At 35.0% G+C, this 3,120-nt stretch overlaps 1 protein-coding gene across 1 annotated transcript in view; it reads right to left on the bottom strand.

Moving 5' to 3' along the window:
• Positions 1 to 3,120, bottom strand: part of LOC106463377 — a 69,978-nt gene that overhangs the window by 25,765 nt on the left and 41,093 nt on the right. The window contains exon 4 of the mRNA XM_022390849.1: positions 255 to 336. Within this exon, the coding sequence (XP_022246557.1) occupies positions 255 to 336 (82 nt within the window). The remainder of the gene's footprint in view (positions 1 to 254; positions 337 to 3,120) is intronic.

Below are 3,120 nucleotides of genomic sequence, written 5' to 3'. Positions count from 1 at the left end.
TTAGGAAAACATATACTTTAGACAAATATTTAAAATAATGATAATATTTAGTCTAAATCAACATAGGGCTATTTCTCTGGTTTTTATTAACTATTTATTCTGAGCTGTATTTACTTCACACAAACAGCTAACTCGCTTAGTCCATTTACTATAAAAATTACCACATAGTTTGATCAGGTAATTATTGAAGGTTGCAATTAACCATGAGGTGATTTTTAAAATAAAATAGCAAAAATAAGTACATGAAAACTTACTTGTTTTTCCACTAGGTAGAATACTATCTAAGGCATTGAGCGGGTACCCTGAGCACGTGATGTTACTGTATCTCCAGAATTCCTAAAATAAAAAATAAAATAAATAAAATAAAACACTTGAAAATTTCAAGCTGCTGGTGGTAATAGTAAGAGATGTGAAATAACCTGACTGTAAGCATCACAGTCAAAGCATTAAAATAAGGGTTTTCTACAATATATATTTCGCAAATAGGATGCAAAATTTAAAATAAATCCAAATATGAATGTTCATTTCTTTACTGGCTACTTTATTTAATAAGTTGTTTTAAGCAATTATTAACTACTCTCTCTCTATTTCTTTTATAAATCCATAAAACGACTCCAATTAGAATCATACTTATCGCTAACTAAATAGCGAACAAATGTACCACTCTTATAAAAGGCCGGGCGTGAACTATTGGTTAGCGTGTCAGGCTGTGGATCGGAAGGTTCGTATTACCGCGATGTCGCTGAACAAGTTTTGAACTTTCAGCTGTGAGTGCATTATAACGCTAATGGCCAAACAAGTTATTCGGTTAAAAATTGGACAGAGCCTTTATGGCAGCGGGTATTGCTGACTGGCCGCATTCCCATTGGTCAGTAATTCAAAATTAGGAATTGCAATAACTGAAAATTAGGGTTTTCTGATGTGGCCGTTTAGCTCATGGTCGCTTAAGGTGCCGTTCAGATTGAAAATACCAGTACCATATCATTCTTAAAACATAATAATAGTTGCTTATAGTAGTTGACGTCACAAGTTATAAACAGAGTAAACGCTGATTAATGATTAGGGTATTCTAATTTTTAGGCCTAAAAGCTCATTACTTTGATTACATTAGAATTAAATTACACTGGTCATAAAGAAGTAAATAATACTTGGATTTTTCTAAACTTTAACTATGATAAAACACAACTGTTATTGTTAAACAATGCTAATGACATCTTCGAGTCACGTGGCCTGATGCAGAAGTGAAGAAAACACATTGTGCTATCAGTTTGAAGTCCTAACAACAGCAGTGTATGTAAAGAGATTCAGAAGACTATTGAAAGATGGCAGCACCCTAGATAAATTAGTTTGACATTTCTATAATGTGAAAAGAAACAGTACAGTTGGTCAACAACAACCAGTCATTGTACAGTGGCCACAAGTCTCACAAACTGAGGTAATCAGAATGTGGAATCGCTTTCAGACCACCAATAAAGTTGACCAGAGACTTGGTCAAGGTAAACCGTTGCCAACAACCCAACAAGATGGCCATTATGTAAGAATATGGTTCAACGCAACTAAATGAACAGCGATCGAATGAAAATGGTCAGAAATACGTTTCGTAAGTTTGTCTTTTATGCCAAATTGCTAATTGTGTATGTATTCCTCTAACTCATCCACAAAAATAGCCTGTCTTCAGTAACATCAACGTGGATTGGTCGTACGACATGTGGATGAATGTATTGTTCACAGATACAACGAACCACGCTTCGCAGTTTAGCCAGAGACAAAAGGTATGCGTATTTGGAAAATGGTTGGGACCAGATTCCAACCTCAATTTTGTGAAGGAAAGACACACTTATGTTAGGGATGTGATAAAAATACTCAGTGATTATAGGTCTATTAGTCTTAGATCAGTTGTGTTGTTGTTGTTGTTTTTTGTTCTAGATCAAAGCCACTTTAGGATATCTGTTGTGTCCACCGCGGGGAACCGAACCCTGGGTTTTAGCGTTGTAATTCCCCAGACTTACCGCTTTCCCATCGGGAAACGGATCAGTTATGGAAAAAGTTTTTGAAAGTTTGATCAAAGATGCTTTTCAAAGTCATTTAACAAAATTTAAAACTTTGTTGGATAGTCAATATGGTTTCACCAGGGAAAAATTTTGTCTTTCTAATCTTTTGGCATTTCTTGAAGAGTAGATGAGGGTACGAGAGTGGATCTGATGTAACTGGATTTTCAGAAAGCATTTGACAAAGTGCCACTTTAAACGTTTGTTAAACAATTATTTCTAGTTAATGGGAATGCGTTAGCTCAGTGAATATGGAACGGATGGAATAAAGCAGATGGTTAGTATAAATGGAGTTCAGTCAACTTCAGCAAATGTAACAAGTGAAGTACTCAGGGATGCTAGGATCTTTGCTCTTTTTTGATTCACGTCGATGGCATAGATGAAGGAATGGTCAATAAATTAATTAAATTTGCTGACGATATTAAGGTTTTGGTTGTAGCGAGAAGGATGCTGCTGCGTTAAAAATGATTTAGATTATTTTATTATTTGGGTGAATAAATTGTAGATGACTTTTAATTATAGCAAATGTAAGGTAATGCGTGTGGGATATCATAATTTGAATTATGAGTATAATTTTGATCGGAATAACCGTAACAGTGTTATTAAAGAAAAGGATCTTGGCGTTCCAGTTGATCAGTCTCTTGAGATATCCAATCAATTTGCTATTGCTATTGGCAAGGTAAGGAGGATTTTAGGATGTATCTAGAGATATATTAAATGCAAGTCTAAAGAGGTTATACTTTTACTGTATAGGTCATTGGTTAGCCCATATTTGCAGTTTTGGTCTTCTTACCTTAGAAAGGACATTGAACTATTTGAAAGGGTTCAGATGAGAGCTACCAAGGATGATACCTAGTATGGAAAAGTCGTTATAGGAGGACTGGTTAAGAGGTTATACTTTTACTGTATAGGTCATTGGTTAGCCCATATTTGCAGTTTTGGTCTTCTTACCTTAGAAAGGACATTGAACTATTTGAAAGGGTTCAGATGAGAGCTACCAAGGATGATACCTAGTATGGAAAAGTCGTTATAGGAGGACTGGTTAAGAGGTTATACTTTTACTGTATAGGTC

The sequence above is a fragment of the Limulus polyphemus genome, unplaced genomic scaffold (genome assembly GCF_000517525.1).
Source record: "Limulus polyphemus unplaced genomic scaffold, Limulus_polyphemus-2.1.2 Scaffold1389, whole genome shotgun sequence".
NCBI lineage: Eukaryota > Metazoa > Arthropoda > Merostomata > Xiphosura > Limulidae > Limulus > Limulus polyphemus.
This window is presented reverse-complemented; position numbering and strand designations above follow the sequence as displayed.